This window comes from Melopsittacus undulatus, chromosome 5 (genome assembly GCF_012275295.1).
Source record: "Melopsittacus undulatus isolate bMelUnd1 chromosome 5, bMelUnd1.mat.Z, whole genome shotgun sequence".
NCBI classification, from domain to species: Eukaryota; Metazoa; Chordata; class Aves; order Psittaciformes; family Psittaculidae; genus Melopsittacus; species Melopsittacus undulatus.
Genome location: NC_047531.1, coordinates 67,248,525 through 67,266,761, shown reverse-complemented (window position 1 = coordinate 67,266,761; position 18,237 = coordinate 67,248,525). Strand labels below are relative to the sequence as shown.

At 38.5% G+C, this 18,237-nt stretch overlaps 1 protein-coding gene across 4 annotated transcripts in view; it reads left to right on the top strand.

The window, feature by feature from the left end:
- The window catches only part of OSBPL8 (oxysterol binding protein like 8), a 91,971-nt gene that overhangs the window by 29,029 nt on the left and 44,705 nt on the right, over nucleotides 1–18,237 (top strand). Inside the window, exons 2-4 of one of the 4 annotated variants that reach the window (XM_005147902.3) lie at nucleotides 2,131–2,232; nucleotides 7,853–7,889; nucleotides 10,242–10,379. In XM_005147902.3, coding sequence (XP_005147959.1) covers nucleotides 2,191–2,232; nucleotides 7,853–7,889; nucleotides 10,242–10,379 — 217 coding nt within the window. In that variant the 5' untranslated portion in view covers nucleotides 2,131–2,190. Of the gene's footprint in view, nucleotides 1–2,130; nucleotides 2,233–7,852; nucleotides 7,890–10,241; nucleotides 10,380–16,969; nucleotides 17,000–18,237 lie in introns of those variants that run through there. The other 3 variants (XM_031047944.2, XM_031047942.2, XM_031047943.2) reach the window with 3 other exon arrangements.

The following is an 18,237-nucleotide window of genomic DNA, read 5'->3' as shown; positions in this document are numbered from 1 at the left end:
GTGTAATTAAAATCTGACTAACTGCTTTAAATAATCAGAGTATACATTGGTTTGCAATACCACTCAGTTTTCATCCTGTTCAAGAGAGTTTAGTATTTCTGTAAATCGAGTATGTATGCAGCCCAGTGTTGCTGAACTGCCTGTTAATAATAGAACCTGAAATGGGTGTGGGGGGAAGAGATGACAAAGAGCAGCCTCCAAGAGTCATCACGCAGTTGTGCACCCCTGCGTTGCTGTGAGGAAGGTGTGAGTCGCAGTGCCTGCTGCCCTGGGAATCACAGCTTCTGGGGTGAGGTCCTCTTTCTATGGTAATGCCATCTTTCATTTTATTAATGTAAATGAATCACGTGCAGCATCTCCCTTCAGATGTCTGCTGTTTCTAATGTATATGGAAACATCTAGCCATATGCTTCCCTGGTACGTGTGCTACCTCGGTAATTACCCAGGTACTTGAGTGAGATCCTTTCAGTTCTTTGAAGTGAGTCATAAGGAACTATATGCAGTTTCTTTAGCACAGTCTTTTTGTTAAACTTTTTATTAATGCATCTTTTCATGTTTTAGTGGCATGTGGTATGGTAACTTGCTATAGTTTGTTAATACTCTATGTCCTTCCTAAGGAGTTTTTAATTCGAATGTGCTTTACATAATACAAAACAAAACAAAGATAATAAAAATATTGAAAACAGTTGAACAAATGGTGAGATTTGATTGTGAGATTTATAGTGAGATTTGTTTTTATGGGCATGTATTTCCCAAGGCAGGCTTTGAACCACAAGATCTTGTATCTTCTCCTATCCTCCTGTACCCAGGATGCTCCTCAGGCTCCCAGGAGGGGCTGTGATTCCTCCTCATCCCCCTCTCCTCAGTTAATCTGTTGCTGCTGAAGCTTGCACGGGAGCCATAGCTTGATGTATTATGTTAAGCACAACATGCTAACACGGTTGCTTAGAAAACAAGTCCCCATCCCTATGCTACCCCTGCTCTTGCACAAGTGCTGGTTTCACAATGGTCTGTAACTTAGCTGCTTCCTTCCCCCTCACCCCACCCAAGACAAAAACAAAGGAAAATAAACCCCAGAAAAGTCCCTGGGCTAATTCTGTGGTCAGCCACTTACCTGTGGAGTGGAGGGTGGAACCACAGGATTTTCTCTCTGTTGGATATTGGCTTTACTGTTTTGAACAGGTCAGCTTGCAGCCTTCTTATCTGCTTGGATCTTTTGTTGATGGGGGCTTTGGAGAGAGAAACAGAGCAATGGGCTGTAGATGCACATCATAGAATAGTTCACAGAATAGTTAGGGTTGGAAAGAACCTTAAGATCATTTAGCTCCAACATCTCTGGAGGCATCCTGTTTTGATCTGCTTACCTCCTGAAACCCACAAAATGAATGAATGGTTAAGGTGTGTTTTTCCCACCGAGTTTTGCTTGATTCCCGACTATTTTCTTGTCTCACTAGTGGTTCCAAATGTTGTGTGTATACTAAGGTTTATTGTAGCTTTCTTTCTCTAGCAACAAAAGTAAATAGGAAATGTCTAGAGAACATAGAGAACAAGGCATTGTTTTCTGGCTGCGTGTGGTGGCTGCCAGCTGAGTGCCTGCTCTGCCCCAGAGGGTGCTGGCTTGCACTATGATTTAATTTCTGTGTCTTGGTTCCATAAAGCAAAATGTGGATGTTTCTGGAGTTCTGCTGTGAAGCCCTGAACTCTGCTCCAGAATAGCTTTTATGTACCCAAACAGCTTGTGTGCATATGCCTGCAGAGCAGGAGTGGTGTGCTGGCAAGGGGAAATACAAGGCAAAAACTGTGGGTTTCTTTTTGTTTGTTTTTTTGGGGGGGTTTGTTTTGTTTGTTTGTTGCTTGTGTTCTTCCAGCATAATTCTTTCTTATTTGTAAAAGTAAATGCTTGCCTCTGTGAGTACCTTTCATTTTGCCCATTTTACTTGAAACTACCCTCTCTGTTCTTAAAAAGTTGGGGTTTATGGGTGATGTGTATGTTCTGCAAGGAACCATAATATGCATAGTTTATAATAGCAGACTATTTGCCCCCTTAAAACATAGGGGAGAGAGAGTGAAGCTCTTGAACGGCTTTTAGACACTGGAATTGAATTCTTGTATTTTTCTTTCCCTCTCCAGGATCTTGAATAGCACGATGGAAGAACTCTGACTGAGAGACAGACAACGGGCCTTTTCAACATGGAGACTGTTCCGGTTGATGGGGAATTCGAGAGAAATTTAGTGAGTAGCTTAAATCTGGCTTCATGTAATCAGATGAATGTGAAGATGTAGGGAAGAGGATTAAGCAGTTTGAATATGTTCTAGTTTGGTTTGAATCAATACTTTTCTGGTGAATGCATTTGGAATATCATGTAGTATCATCTGTCATTTACATCTAGTAATTTACATCTAAAAATCTATCTCATGGCAAGAGGGATGGATGTCCAAAAACATACGATTCTTGGGTTTGATCCTTGGAGTCCCAAAAGAAAAAGGTATTCCTCTCAGTCTTCCTACTTAATACTTCTCTAGTTAGTGACTATGAGTAAAAGAAAACATAATGTATTTCTTGATGGAATGAGGAGCAGAGAAGGCAGGAGGAATGATTATATTAACAGGATCATTGCAGGTGAAAGAGTTGATACTCTGCACTGATTATCAAGAATTTCTGAGGTACTGAAATTACCAGCTCTTCCTTTCTAAGCACAATTTAAAACCAGGAAAGGCTTGTGAGTACGGTGACACTTCATCATCGTCATAACATTGAAATTATTGAAGAGTTTAATTTTTCCGCAAGCTGTGTTATGTGAAAGGACTGTAAAAGCTGAAGCAGGAAATGATTTTTAGTTTCCAAAGCTGTTTTCTGAGACAAGCACTGCCTCCCAAAGGCAAAATAGGGTATATTTTTTCCTGTAACTGAGGTGAAGCTCAATAAAACCTCATAGTCACAGACATTATTTGTAAATAGTTCAACTACTGCATGGCGCTATTAATTTGACCAAGTGTTTTATTACTGCCTTTATCTTAAGTGATGAGTTTAGAGGTATGACATTTTGCAGTGCATTAAGAAAATCCTTGGCTTTTTTCTGTAATAAACAAATTCATTGCTTGTGGCAGGGCCAATGCATCTTTATCGCAGGTACTGTGAATATCATATGTCAACTGTGCAATAAGATATTTATTTAAGAAAATCTGTCAGTTCAGTTGCTGTGCTCCATATTTTCTAAAATAATAATAAAAGAAGTACCAGTTTCCAAAAAACTTGGAAGTAATTTGAAATGTGCTAGTTTTCTTTTTGTGACCTGCCTTCACAATAGCATGATTTTTAAGAAAGTGTCTTGAAATGAGGCTATACATACTTTACTAAGTCCGCTTCAGAAGAATATTGAGTGTAGGGATATATTTGCCTTTCATCCCTGTGCTTAAGCACCCGAGTTATCATCTCAGAGTAAGTTTTTTTAACTGATGGTATACTGTGATTGGCTTCTCTAAGCATTTCTTACCAAAAAACCATCTAGTAGGGTAATTGTCTTAATTGCAGTTACAATGTGAAGTTTTATGTATTGCACTACAGCTGATAAAATAATTTCTGGAAGTTTATCTGGGAGTCTAATGTACTTGCTCAGGTATACACTGCAGTAAATAATTAAAACTGAAATACAGCTAAAAAAGGTGCATATATATTAAGAGTAGATTGGATCCAGTAATCCTGAAGACCTTTCATGTTTGCAAATCCTGACACTTCCCAGGAGTCTGAATTTTTTTGAAGTGTCATGTTTGAGATTTTACAGTATTGCAGACATAGCTGCAATCATAGAATCATAGAATGGTTAGGGTTGGAAAGAACCTTAAGATCATCAAGTTCCAACCCCCCTGGGGTGTCCCCATATGCAGGGACACCTTCCGCTAGACCATGTCTCTCCAACATGGCCTTGGACACTGCCAGGGATAGAGCATTTACCATGTTTTTGGGCAGCCTGTTCCGATGCCTCACCACCCTCACAGTAAAGATCTTCTTTCTTATATCTAACCTGAATCTCCTTTGTTTAAGTTTGAACCCATTACTCCTTGTCCTGTCACTAGAGTTCCTATTGAAGAGACCGTCTCCGTCACCCTTTTGTTTTGTTCCATTAGTCTGATTAAAATTTGTGAAATACTTGAATTGTAAACATGCAGGAAGAACACTGATCAACATACTGCTACACAGTTTTAAGTCCTCTGAGGGGTTTCTGGAAGGTACCTGAAAAAGCCCATTTTAGAGATGTCAGCTTTCTACTGTATTTGTTGGCTCATGGGAGAAAAAAAAGGAGGTCACAGCACTTAATACTGTGGGCTTTTCTTTCCAGAATCAGTGTGGAGAAAAATCCTGCATGAAATGCTTTTCCAGTCTCATAATTAGGTTGATATATACTGTCCCTGAATGCAGATGTGGTGACAGCTCAGCAAGCTATTTTTGTAGTCTGGCACTATTGAAGCAATGCTAAATATTAGATAGATACTTTGGTTTGAGTTCTTGAGAACAAGTTTTGCCTTTTTTTCTATAAAATCATAATTCACTTTAAACAAGCCTCACTGGCCCAGAACTGAGGACATAACATGGGAATGTCTGATGTAAACCATTCTTATTCTAAATGAGTTTTTAAAGAAAACTTTCTAGTCAGTTCTGATTTTTGTCAGAACATGTGTTTCATAAACACATTGCCTTTGATACAACCTATACAGTCAGTCCTTGCTATCTAAATACATCAGCAGACATAAAAGTACCTCTTTTCCTTGGAGCATGGAATAGAAGTCCTTTTTACTGATCGACTTTGCAGGTTGGGTTAGTGGTCCTGAATTTAAATGTAATCTTAGTGATTGACACATGTTAGAGACTGCCTCCAGGAAAAGCCTGTCTTCAGCAGGGTGAAAACTCTGACTTGGCTTTAAAGCATGCATTTAAACTGCATTAAGAATTTAAGTGTAGGTTTAAATTGTAAGTCTAGTGAGTATTTTTAAAAAGCTTTATTTTTGTAGCATGAGATTCAGATATGATGTTATGACATACATTTTTGCTTTTACCCTAATCTTTGATAGGAAAAGGACTTTGGTTTATAGTACAAGTTGGCAGATACGGTTTTAGGTTTAGTAACAGTTTTTCTAAGTTCTATTTCTGAGAAATAAATGTCTAAGACAGTGCTTTTCTGAAGCACAATGCTGCTTTTCTATGAAAAGAGAGTTATGGCTGCTGTCTCCTGTGATGGTTTATATTGCTGGGTTTATTCCTTAGTCTTAATCTAAAACCTTACTAGGAAGAGGGGTAGGTTTTGTGTATTTTGGTAGCAACAATTTTAACTAAATGTGCCTCAGCAGAAGCTAAATCAGTCACGTAGAGTTAGAAACCTCCCTTGTCAAAGGACTTGTTCTGTAATCTGTAGCAGCGTTATCAGTTAAATAAATGTTAAAATAAATGTAGACTCTGTCTCTAGAAATAAGTGTGTGTTTCTCTTAATTTTGTATATTTAGAGTAAAAACTGTGGGATGTGATGGACAGGAATGCCCCGAGGACATTTTTATTTTCGGAGAAAACACTGAAGTAGAGCTGTCATGGCTTTTCCCTTAGGAGTTTGAATGCCTAGTCTGCAGTGTTATGAATTGCAGATGACAGAGATGCAGTGGATTATTGGAAAATGAAGAGGACTTTTTGGCTAAAATAGTGTCATTTCGGTATCTTAAAATCTTGCATCAGTATTTAGAAATACATATGCTGCAGGTTTTAGGTAAATATGCAGGCCTAAATAGCTCTAATGAGGAGAGGGGGTTGACCAGCAACGGAGGCAGTTTGGTGTGTAAACAGAATGTCTATTGGAGAAGATCAGGGACAGAGTTAGACAGGCTTGTGTTTCAGCCTCTGGCATAGGAGCTGTTTGTACCAGTTCATAGGATTAACCATGTCATGCTAAAATATTTACATAAAAAGCCCCTGCATCATCTCAGGTGACGAGTTGCCCTGCTCTGTGGTGTCATGTTGTATCTTGGTCAAGGCTGCTTGAGAGGCAGGCAGTGAGACAGGACCTGCTGCAGTACTTTTTCACTCTGTTTCTTCAACGTGTAAGTATTCACTGAGTGGACCTGCTGTCCGAGTCTAAGAAACTGCTGATCCTCTATGTCTGTTAACAGTATTTTTCCAGTTCTCTTCTATTGCTTTCCAACTTTTAGCATGCAGTAAAGCAGACCAGTGCTGAATAGTGGTGTTCTCAGCCCTTCAGTCAGCTGCTGGATCCCTGTACAATTACTGCAGACTCCTTTATCTCGGTCTCTTGTCAGTCATTGTTCTCCCGAATCTAAAACCTGTGTAGGGCAATACAGTTTCAGTCTGAACATAAATTGCTTCCTAGTTGCAGTCTGTTATCTGTACATTGAAAAGAAACACTTTGTCTTGAAAACCATTGAATTCTTGAATGCTTTTCATGTACCAATACCTGAACCTCTGTGATAAGTTCTCTTAGCAGTGTTTCAGTCTGACTTAAATTTATTCGCTGATGGGGTGGAAGATTGTTTGCCAAGTGCACCTCTAGTTTATTTTGGCTTCTCCCGTTTAATCAAGTCCTTTTCCAGAAAGTGCAGAATAATTAAAGAAGGGTTTCCTCACCTTTCCAATGACGTGCACTTCAGTTGCTGTGTTCTCACTGCAGTACTTTACATGTGCACATTGCACTGTCAATTTAACACCCCTAGTCAGCTATGAGGGATAAAAAGTCACTGTTTTGACATCAGGATTGTAAGACAAGATTCCTGCTTGCTAAGGTTTTTATTTTTCAAGTTCCCTGCTGTTTAGTCCTCATAATAGAGGGGCAAGATTGGGTCTTCTTTAAAAGAGAGCAAGAGTTTCTCTCCTTTATGGAGCAGATGTTTTTTATTTGGGGTATAGAAGATGCATCATGTTTATAAGGAGGAAATGTTTATGCTGATCAGTATGCTTGTTTTCTCCTCCTTTGTGGTTTTCAAAAGTAGGCAGTCCTTTAAGATGTAGGTGGAACTTGCCTTACATCTATATATGGATGAACATGGTGGGATCTTAGCCCCAGTTGTGACCTTGGGTGGCAATGATTTATAAAAGATTCTAGATCAAATGTCATGCTGTTACTATATAATTACTCGCCTGTAGTGCCTATATTTGATACATTCAGTGGGCAGAAATAATTTGTTATACAACTTGATTCTTTGGAAATAGTTTGATAGAAAGTGTCCTCTTGAATTTTAAGCTGCACACTTGTCTTGCATTCTGAGCGATTTAAAATATTCCCTGTGTTTATAGATGAACTGAATCTGTGGCTTCTAAGTTCACACTTGTGTGCAAAAGCAGTTAGGCTTGGATATGACATTAGTGGGTGCTTGCACATTACTGATGGCTTAGAAGATTTTGTCTTTCCAAAATACCTGTCTGAGAGTGGAGCAGTTTTGGAAGCAAGTTTTGTTATTTCATCTTTCTTCGGAGCTTTCATCTTCTAAAAGTGTTCCAGCTAAACATTTCTTAAAATATATTGTGTATCAAGTTATTTGAGCACTGCATTGCTGATGGAGAGGTTCCACTTCGAATTAGCAGTTGGGGCAATTACTGTTTACTAACCATATATGATGATGGCTTCTAATAATGGCTGCTCTATAAGTGTATTTGTCAGTTTTGTTGCTTCAACTTTTCTGAACTGCTAAGTCTCTTGATGCCCTGCCTTTGGTATTGAGGTGCATGTTGTATTTTAGTTGTGAACTAACACTGTTTTCATTGTCCTTCTTTCCCGCTGCTGCTTTTGCGCGCTTGCTTCTTCCTGGCCTGGATTTTTATGTTTGCTGTTCCTCGTTCTTCAATTGTATGTGTACACAGCATCATGGTGATAACAGAGACTCTCATGGACCATCAAGTAAGTGGTTCCCCTCTCCTACAGTATGTTTGCACATATGCTTATAATAGGCTCTATCATTGCATGGAGGCTGTGGGGCTAAATACTAGGTTTCCTTCTGTATTGTAATTGTGAAGCTGAAGTACTATGAAAATTTACTCTTGGGGAAGTATTTTACCTGGCATACTGCTCATCTAAATGTTTCCTTATGTTAGCCTTTAATTATTATTATTATTAGGGAAAAGCTTATTCGCCACCTTACCCAGTCATGGCTAGAAAGCAAATAAATCTTTTAAATTATGTACCTGAAAGAGAAAACAATATACCTATCACTCTGAAATGAAACCTTCAAATGTTACTGTAGTAGAGATAGTAAAGACACGGAAATAATGGTTCAGAACCAGTTTTTATTTTGAGCTTGTCTGTTTATAGGTTTCTATGGTTCACTTAATGTTAATAACTTAACATCTGCAGAAATGAACAGGTGTGTATTCTGTAATACTTCAGTAAGGATTGGGTCTGATGTGATCATGGGGAAGATTTCAGTCTATGTATATAGGTGAATGCATGCATCTAAAGGCTTAGCAGTCTCACTGGTTCATGTGCATTAGTATGATCATTTGACTGGCAGAATAATTTTGCCTGGGATTAAGAGTTCATTTTTGTGGGGAAGAGAAAGGTACAGGCACCAATTCTTTCTACTTGGTGAGAAATCCATGCAGAAGCCATGGTCTTAGCTTGTATTGCTTATCATAGACATTACAAAATAATTCAGAATTGAATTATGATAAACCTTTTTCTTGTATCTGATGTCCTTGTGCTATTTTCAAGAGTGTAGGCACTTTCACATGCTCATTATAGAAACAGAGGAACTGGGAATATGCCACTTCAGATATTTTATTATTCCTTGTAGCTTTATCCGATGAAATAAATTGGCTGCAAAGACCCCAATTTGTGTTTCTTTTGATGCATGAATCGTACTGACAAACTATGTATCAGTAATTTGATGGCCAGTATGAGGAAACTGTATAAAGTATTTATTATCAGCTCTAATAGTTCTCTTGGTACTGAAATGTGCCCTCAAAACAGTTGTGAGGAGGATCTGGTATTTACTAATTGACGTTTCTTCCTTAAAATAACTCTCTGCTCATCTTCAGGGAGATAGATGGAATGGGTTTAAACTCACTCAGGTAAAGGAAGGGATAAATAGAGATATTTCTCTTGGATGAGTGCTCTGTGAAGCCTGAGTGAAGGGCTGAAAATAAATCAGCAGGCCTTTGAGTGGAAGGAATCGTTGGCAATGCTATTGTCTTGTCAGACACATTAAGCGTGTGTCTACCAAATCTGTTTTTCAAGTTGTAGAGGTGGCATGTGAAACCTAAGAAGAATTACAATCATAGAATGTTTTGGGATAGAAGGGAACTTGCAAAAATGTAAACGCCAGCCTGTAGCCTCAAAGGTAAGCTATTCTTCAGCTGCAGAATCAAGGACAGCATGTTGGTCCAGTGCAGGCTCTTCTTTAGTAAACATCTATTTTTTCCTCCTCTGATCATTTTTTGTCAGTATATCTACTCCACAGGACAGGTTTTAACTGAGGCTGCCGCTCTTCCACTATGAAAAAGGGTGCAGTTTTGTTGTGTGCAGCTTTAAGGAAATGTACAGACACCATAAATGGGATGGCTGGGCAGGTGATGTTATAAATAGCTAGAAAATGTCACACAATTCTTTGAGATTGGTAAGGTTCAAAGAGAAACTTCTGCTTTAAGCCTTTGTCTTCATATGCAATCACACAATGGTTTGGGTTGGAAGAGACCTTAAAGATCATATAATTCCACCCCCCCACCATGGGCAGAGACACCTTCCACCAGAGAAGATTCCTCAAAGCTCCATCCAGTCTGGCCTTGTACCTTGACAGAGTCTGTACATGATCTTTATTGATTAATTTTGGTTCTTGTAATGTATACACATATGTTGTTCTTAATTTTCTGGGATAGTGGCACAGCTTGATCTGCAAGTCATTTCCTGGGTTGGCTGTGTTGTGGCTAGTTAAAACAAGAACTATCACAAAAGGGGAAAGAAAAGCAGGATTTCAGATGTTAAGTAACAGCTTAATACTGTATCTATATTCAGTAGCTGCCTTTCCCTACCTCCTAGTTTTTGTTTTCATCTTCTGCCTCATGTCTTCTATCAGTCTTGCTGGCTTCTTTATGTCATCCCCAAAGCAGATCTGTGGTTTGGAATCCTAATTTTCTAGAATGAAAAATTTCACAACATAACATTCAAATACATTTCATAAATAGCAGTGAAGTTGTTAATAGAAATCTATGCCCAAGCACATAACACTATTGAATGAGCATCCATTTTGTATTTCAGCAGTGGTAACAAACAGTGATGAGTCACAGCATTTAACTCCAGGAAAAATGAGCCAGCACCAGGGGAAAGAAGTCTATTTTACTCCAACCAAAGAGTTGCACCAACCGTCTCTCAGCCCAGGATCTGCCCATGGTTATGGTAAGGCAAAACTATTTTTACAGAGGTTTTAAAGAACTTAAATGCTGATATTACTTCTCTGTTCCAAATGTTGGTTCAAAACTGCTGCCTTTTACAGTAAAGAGGTAAGGAAGAAAGCATATTGAAATACTGAATGTAATTCGTTGTATCCTTATATGTTAATCTGAAATGGAAAAAAAAAAGGCATTATGTTGTGCACTAGTTTTATTAAAGCATGTTATGATTTGTGGGAGAGCAGTCCACGTGATGGTAAGTCATTATCTGTGTGTAATCCTGTAGCCAATGGCCACATTTAATGTCTCTGGTATTTATGTGTTTAAACAGAAGTGTTGTGATAAACCACTTGTGCCCGGAACCTTTGTGTAAAAATCTATTAACAATTACTTCTACTGAAAGATCCTTGCTTTTAGGGGAAAAAAAGTCTTAGCATTACTTTTTGTGGGCTGTTAACCAGTTAAACAGTCCCTCTGCCTTACTAAACCTGTTGAAAACACTCTCAGTAGATCTCTGTGAATTGACTGGATGCAAAGTGAAATTCATCAGTAGACCTGACATGTTCATAATCTATTTAAAAACCAAAAGCAAGCAATAGTTGTTCTCCTTGTGCTTGTTTGCATATGAAACTGCTTGTGTTGTCTTATTGCCTAGGGTATCGTTAGATGTGTTTGTTACGGTGTGTGAATTCCTTAGTGAAAACTTCAGGCTCTTTGTGTTGATATTCTTTCTCCCTTTACTCTTGGCAGCCATGCTGGTCATCTCTGCTTCCTTTAATTCTAGTAGTGCTTTTGAAATTTATTGTATTTTCAGTATGAGTCTCCCTAATTCCCATAGCTTGCTTTGTCAAAGTGATGGTATTTGTCTGTCAGAGCAATAGAGAGAGTGTTACAGGTATCTTTTAATCATTTTCCCATTTTCCCATTTAATACCATTTAGACAAAAAGGAAAGAGCTGTGAAACCAAAAATAGTTGTTACCATGTTGCATCTGGTAGTCTTTTAGTGTATTTGAAGAATTATTATGATAGTTTTTTCAGTGCTGCACACAGTTAGCTTTCATGTATTTTCTAAAAGCTTTGTTATCTCACTGGAACAGCACTTTATGTTCTCCAGCTTGCATTGTGCTTATTCTCAAAATATTTTCTCTAGAATATACACATATGTAAATATATAACTTGTTTGTAATTTTTATGAAGTTTGAAGAATTTTTGGTTGTTCTCTCTACGTGCTGTGTTGTATCCCTTATTAGAGAAATGTAGTTATATAAGTATATTTGAATATTCTAGTACATTCTTCCTTTGAATGTTGCTATTCACACTAATTAATAAAGTCAAACTGTTGTGCTTTTTAAGGGTGTTTACTCTTAGGAAAATAATTAAAATTGTCTTGAAATGCACTAAGACTCAATCATGTTACATCAAACTCCTGGCAGATATTAAGTCTTCTCTCTGATTATTTCAGGTCTTATATAAGTGATTTTAAGCTGGTTAAATGTATCTGCCTTTTTTAGCATCAGTCATCACTGACTTACTGTTCCAGGAGTGCTGCTAGAAATGAAGCTGTAGTTTCGTGAAACAAGGAAGTTGGCTTGCAGTCAGTTTCAGTAGTGAAAAGCTACAGTGTGGGCTAGGTTTCGGCAACCCCTAATCACTAACTTCTAGCCTATCTGCAACTTGAGAGGTGTAGGTTTGATTTTTATGGAGGGGGTTGACCCACATTTAGAAGTTGGTGATTACTCTGTGGTAGTTATTCCTATGGGAAAATTACAGTGCTGATGAAATGTCAGCTTAATACGTAGGGGAAAAGAGATGCTGTGCAAGTCTGAAAAATATGAAGTAGAACAGAGTTAAAAGTGATTAAGTACTTTAGGATGGCTGCTCAACTAAAATCCAGTTAACAAATGTCTTAACAATATGCTTTAATATTGTATGATGAGACTGTGGGTTCAAATTTAAGCAGGGGAAGTTAAGGTTAGATATTTTTTAGACATTTTTACTGTGAGGGTGGTGAGGCACTGGAATGGGTTGCCTGAAGAAGTTGTGAATGCTCCATCCCTGGCAGTGTTCAAGGCCAGGCTGGATGGAGTCTTGGGTGATATGGTTTAGTGTGAGGTGTCCCTGTCCATGGCAGGGGGGTTGGAACTTGATGATCTTAAGGTCCTTTCCAGCCCTAACTGTTCTGTGATTCTGTGAAATTAGGAAATGTTTATTTACAGTATTGAAAGGTGTTTACTGTGAACTAACTGGAGATGCTTTTAGTCACTGGCACCCAAATGCATCCTTAGGAGATGGGTAACATAAATAAGCAATTCAAAAGCATACTAGGCCCAGGGTGAAAGAGAGACAAAACAGAAAAATGTATGGTATGGTTTATAGAGAACTGATTAAATGTCCATACAGGGAGGCCATGATGTTACTTAAGGGTACTTAATTTTTGCCGCTGGGCAGTTTATGTTGTTGGATGCTATTTGGCCAGCATTACCTAAGCAGTGTTTCCTGTTGCTTGAATATAAGAGCCTGTGTGGCAAAGCCAGTTTTGTGTAGAGCTTGTGGTTAAAAACCTAGTGAGTTGGAATGAAACAAAGCTTGTGCAAAGTCAATGTCTGGAGCAACTAGCACTAACTTTGGTGTTAGCGGAGATAGATCACCACATGTGCCCAGATTCTTAGGCTAGCCAGCAGCAGTCCAGTGAGAAGCATGCTTGGTGCCTATCACTTGGAAAACTTACTGGAACAAGCTTAATTTGAGTCTTTTGTTTGCATTTTAAGGAAGATCCTTATGACAGGAATTATAAATATGATTGAAAGCCTTTATGATGTATAAATACAATTAAAAGTCTTAATATGAGGCAGTGGAGGTAAGTATTTAATATCAGTTTGGGGCATTGGCTTCCTGATTGGAACAGAGAACCATATAATGTGTCATGGTTAAGTTTTAAGTGGTCTATATTTCATGATTTTAAGTGCTCCTGTGTATAAACGTTGGATTTTCATTTCTGTGACCATAGCTCTGGATTTCACAAAGCTTCCATTTTTCTGTGCTTGTTTTTATTCTAGTTTAAGACACATAACTTCCTCCTTCATCATACCTGTCACTCTTGTAAGATGAAGTGTAGTATGTCATCTGAGACAGTGATGGGGGTCTTCTTTTTGGAGTCAAGTGCAGATCTGTTCTACAGATGTGGAATACAGTTTGGTCCGGAAGCATTGTCTAGTGATTGTTCAGCAAAAGTCTATTTACACTATCCTTGTTCTGTATAATCTTTGCATAAAAAAACTGCAGCTTCTAATTTTACATAACACGTTTAGTATCTGTGAAGATACATTGTCCTTTATTCTGAGTCTGAAGGCTGACCTTTGAGGCTATAGACCGGCATTTACAGGTGTGGAGATCAGACTAACATGCATAGAAAACCTCAGCAAGGTTGTTTGACAGAGATGTATTTTAAAGTGATGGTGAGGATTATGCTTGTATGATCTCAACCAGTTTACACAGTAAGTTCAGAATTGTAGTGGTGAAAGGTTAACTCAGCCATATACAGCTTTGGTCCTGAGATGGGCTTTTAGTAGTTGTAAATTTGTTTCAAGTGGTTAACTAGAGTGTCAGAATAAGCTAGTCCTGAACATAATGCTACAGTTTGTTCTATAAAACAAATTTATTTGCCCTAGAAATGTCAGTGGCTTTAAGTTGGAGAATACCAAACTCTGACTGCTATTGAGTACAAAAACTGACACACAAAGAAGCATAAAAGATAGCTTTTTGCATCTACAGCATGTAAGAAAGGCTTTAATAAAGGTACAAAGTTGGTTTAACTAGGCAACTGCTTACATTCTGTGTGGTATCACCTTTTCTAGAAAGCCAGCAATTTAACTTGTCTTGGGAGCTCTCAGCTCAACTACATAAAGGAAAGCTTTCCAGCCACAAACTCTCTGTGTATGTCATTTATAACTCAGAAACTGCTTGTGAAAGTGGTCTTGAGCAGCTCTGCATTGGGTTGATCTTGACAACTTTTACTGATTTCCCTAATTTTCCACTGTATGTGTTTAAGGAAGCAATTTCTAGACACTCAATAGTTCACTCGCATGGATTACTGTGCTTCTGAAACTGGGGTGGGAAGTGGTAAAACAGTGATGAAGACTACATTTTCAAAAGCTGTAGAGCAGAACTCTGCTTGCTGATGTAAGCTGTTTATGTTGTTACACAAATTATCCCTGGTAAATTGGATTCTTGTAAATCTTGTTAACTCGGGCTTGCATCAGGATACTGCTTTATTTGTTTGAGAAATTGGATTAATATAGAAATAATGATCACTTAAGATTTATGAAAAGAGTCTCCTCAGAAAGGGGTTTTAAACTTATAAATATGCTGTTAAAACATATTTCAAACTTTTTATGAGAACAGTATAGATGCTTAAATAATAATAAGCTGTACTTGTGGTAAGGAGAGAAATCTAGTGAATCATAGAATAGTTAAAAGTTTGTAATAGGATGTTTGAAAATATATGATTTTTCTGTATATTTCCAGTCTTTATTCAAAGCATTGATGAGATGCAGATGGGGTGAAAATGTGAGCCTAAAAAAGCATGTTAGGATTATAAAGATGGAAAATCTAAAGGACATGCTACTTAATCCATAGGATGCTGCATCTGGGGGGAAAATACAAATTTAACTATTTTTGAATGTGAGAGAAGGTGGAAAGTGAAAAATGCAAGCAGTAGGTTCCAAAAAACACGACCCGTGGGAAGGCTGCAGTGCCTTTAAAGCCATAATGACTAAGACGGTGCAAGACTCGGACATTGCTGTCTACTCAAGGCAGCTAACAAGTTAAAGGGGGTTTGTTGTAGACCTCTACAACTTGTAGCTTTTAAGAACTGTTTGCTTCAGGTGTTTGTCTCAGTTGACAGCAGCAGCAGCAGATTTTGTTTGACCAGGTAGTAAGAAATGTCCTGGCTTGTCATCCCTGTTCTGACTCACTGGTGGTCAGCGTGCAAGAAGTTCTGGAGATGTAGCTCTCATCTCCTCTTCCCAGCTATCAGGGAAAGAGAGATCCAGTAGAAGGAAAGATAACAGCCCTGGGTCAGTGCACTCAAAGCCTTTCCAAAGTGATAGCAACTCTTCCTGAGGTGGGCTCTTGGCTCTGGCACTTTGGTCAGGTTTCTTCCAGGAGGTCATGAGAGCCTCTTTGTTCTTGTGGGTACATGACACTAAAGCCAGAGCAGAGAGGTGCCGTGTTGGAGCTGGAGAGAGAAATCCTGCATGCCTGTGGTTGTAGCAGATGCATGGGGAGGCTCTAACTCCACTGGTAGAATACTGTCATTGCATAAATACCAGCTCCTGCTTATCTTTCAGCTAGCACTTCAGTGTGGAGTTAACAATAAATATTACTTCTGAAGTTAGGCACCTTCTTGGTAGAGTAAGTGCATCTAATGCCTTAGAAAAATGTTAACGCTTTTGCTTTCTCCTGTTGCATGGGAATTCTGTCTTAAGATCTTGTAAGCCCTTGCACTTGGAGAGCATTGTTCTGTCTTCTGTGTTCTTGGGACGTATGTTCATTTGTCTTACCATGTTTTTTGATGTTGAGGGAATGTTTTGTAATCAGCAGTGTATAACAGCCATGTGGACTGGCTATTCGTTGGCTAGTTCTGGATTAATATCTGCTGCAGGGACCTGACTCCAGTGTAAAGGGTGGTCATTTTGAAGTTCTGTGACAGAGCAAACTTCAATGGATGTGAAGCCCAAGTTCTGCAAACCTGTGCAACTTATTTAGAGTAGCTTTAGTAATGGTTGTCACAAATGGGATGTGAGTGACATTCTAGTCACAGTAATCAATGAATGCATTAGACCCCTAGATAATCTAGTTTTGGCTTGTGTTAGCAGACTGAATTTCTTGTGAAATATTTTAAATTCTGCTTTGTGTAGTTAGTTTCCTGAATCTATTATCTTGACGTTCTGCTTTCTTGCTGTAATGCATACTCTGGCACATTCCTCTCTGCAAGTCATTGTGTGTATATTAAAACTTGCCATTTCTGAAATGCTACTCCACCCAGTATTTGTGGCTTGAGTAAATTGCATGTACTCCTTTCTGTGTGGGTTATGGCTTTATGAAAGCATGGCTCTGAATCTGAAAGGCACAGCAGGGATGATTACTTTGAAACTTCTCAAGCAAGTTCTTTCTTCCCGACAGCCTCTGCAGAGCTGGCCTACTTGAACTGTGACCTTGGGAATTTCATAATGGCTGAGATGAAAACTCTTGAAACCTGAGCAGTGAGCAAGCCTATTTAATTAGGGTGGGAGGAGCTGAGCAGGAGTGTTAACAAGTGAGGAGATTCAGCCAAGTACAGCTGCCAGCAGGGTACTGGGAGCTTCGGTGTTCATTCATAACCACTCTCAGGCATGCCTCTGGAATTACTCCTCAGCTAAACTGCATTCGACTTGGAAGTGTCAGAGAACAGCAGAATATTTGATGAAAGAAACTTGCCACTGTAAACTACTTGCACGTCTTTTTTTTGAATCAGATACTGGTGTCTGAAGGCAAGTATATCTTTAATACCCATTTCGTTAAATAGGAGAAAAGCACTTAAAGTCCATGTGCGAACAAGTCAGCTGTTGGATAAAACTCATTTATAGGTATGATAATCTAGCAGTTTCCTTTATCTATTTTCTGCATGCTGTGAAGAGTGTTTCTGCTGCGTGCAGATTAGTATTTATGACCTTTGCTTTTGTTGGACTGGGGGGGAGAATTCTGCTGGAAGAGGTAGTGTTGTCAAAATGTCAGGGCAAATTATTGTCAGACTTGAAGGGCAAGGCTAAAAAAGCTTTGTCTTCTCTGCTACACCATCAGTTTTCCTTCCACTTTTATCTCCCTTTAGCTTTCACAGAATTTTTTTTTTAAGGTTTTGGGTTTTCCTTATATACCTCTAAGAAGAAAAGGAGTATTTTTTTGCTTGGCAACATTAGATATCCTTTTAGTTCTATTACTGCATCATTTTATTAGGTTTAAAATTCATCAGTTGAATAGTTCAGAATATATTTGGTTTGATTTCAGTTGTTGTGCTTGGAATTCATACCTGGACAATTTGGAGAGGTCTTTTTTGATATTACTATGGTTTTTTCAGCTGTAAATATTTTTCAATCTGAGAAATGTTCTGTAACTAAAAACAGGCTTTGTCAAAAGTGTTCATGCGCTGCTGGAATTGGATGTGTCTTCTCTTTGCCTTTACATACTAAGATTTAAGTTTTGACCCAGGCAGTATCCTGGATGAATGTCTTAAGCATGGAATTATGATTAGCTTTTCAGCCAGCATTAACTACTGAAGAAGCCCCAGTTGAGTAGCTGAAAGGAGAAATGCATTCTGTCCTCTAGAAAATGCGTATTACAGATGAGTTTTCTTCCTCTTGGAGAAGAAACTTCCTCTTAGAGATGTTCAACAGGTTGACTGAGCATGGGTTCTCCCCTCCTGAAAATAGATGAACTAAATATTTCAGTCATGATTTTTCCATCTTCCTCCTGATTTGGGTATTACATAATACAAAGAAACCATGAGACTTTTTCTCCCTGACATTGACATATTTAGTCTAGTGCCAGCTTTCATGAAGTGGTGAACTTTTGTTATGAGGCATCTTTGTTTCATGTACAGATGTGTCTTTTTTTCATGCACTGTGGTGCACAGCTGATGCATTTAGGCTAGAATGCAGATACTTTCCTCTTTATGCATGCTTTTTGGCCATGCCTTGCTTGTGCAGTTGGACTTTGCTGTAGTTCTGTTTGTGACTATTTTGAAACTGCATAAAGTTCCAAGCTGCGTATGTTAGTGCATTTTCTAAATATATCAATTAGTAGGGCACTTGGAACTGATATCAAAAGG